At 41.1% G+C, this 457-nt stretch overlaps 1 protein-coding gene across 1 annotated transcript in view; it reads right to left on the minus strand.

Annotated features, from left to right (window-relative positions):
- tfpi2 (tissue factor pathway inhibitor 2) overlaps nucleotides 1-457 on the minus strand; it is a 2,252-nt gene continuing 1,795 nt past the window's right edge. Inside the window, exon 5 of the mRNA XM_030411211.1 lies at nucleotides 1-457. This exon is cut by the window's right edge and continues 82 nt beyond it. Coding sequence (XP_030267071.1) covers nucleotides 439-457 — 19 coding nt within the window. The 3' untranslated portion in view covers nucleotides 1-438.

Consider the following 457-nt stretch of genomic DNA (forward strand, 5'->3'; position numbering starts at 1 on the left):
TTTTGTGAGAATAATGTCACTTTACTGACAACAGCAGCATAAAAAAGACACAATACTTTATAAAATGCCGTATATTTTATCAAAATTGCGCTTATAAAACTGATAAGCATGTCAAAACCTTCATTATTATAAAAAATAATAAAAATAATAATGTATTATTATAGAAACAGACATCACAGACATACAGTATGAGGGACATTAGTGCAGTAGTAACTTCATCAACAGCATACAGTGAGTCACATTTGGTGTCGCTCATGGAGCATCACATACAGATACAGTGAACATGAGTGTGTGAGCCTGTCCACCTCCTCCGGCCTCCACACACACAGGAGACCTGGTCAGCAACACTTTGGCTTCACACACAGTCAGTTTGTCACGTGTTAGTTTACGTCACGGGGCTCGTCGCAGTCAGAGTGCCTGAGGAGACGCGCTCGACGTCTACGCCTGCAAGATGGTG

This window comes from Sparus aurata, chromosome 3, assembly GCF_900880675.1.
Source record: "Sparus aurata chromosome 3, fSpaAur1.1, whole genome shotgun sequence".
NCBI lineage: Eukaryota > Metazoa > Chordata > Actinopteri > Spariformes > Sparidae > Sparus > Sparus aurata.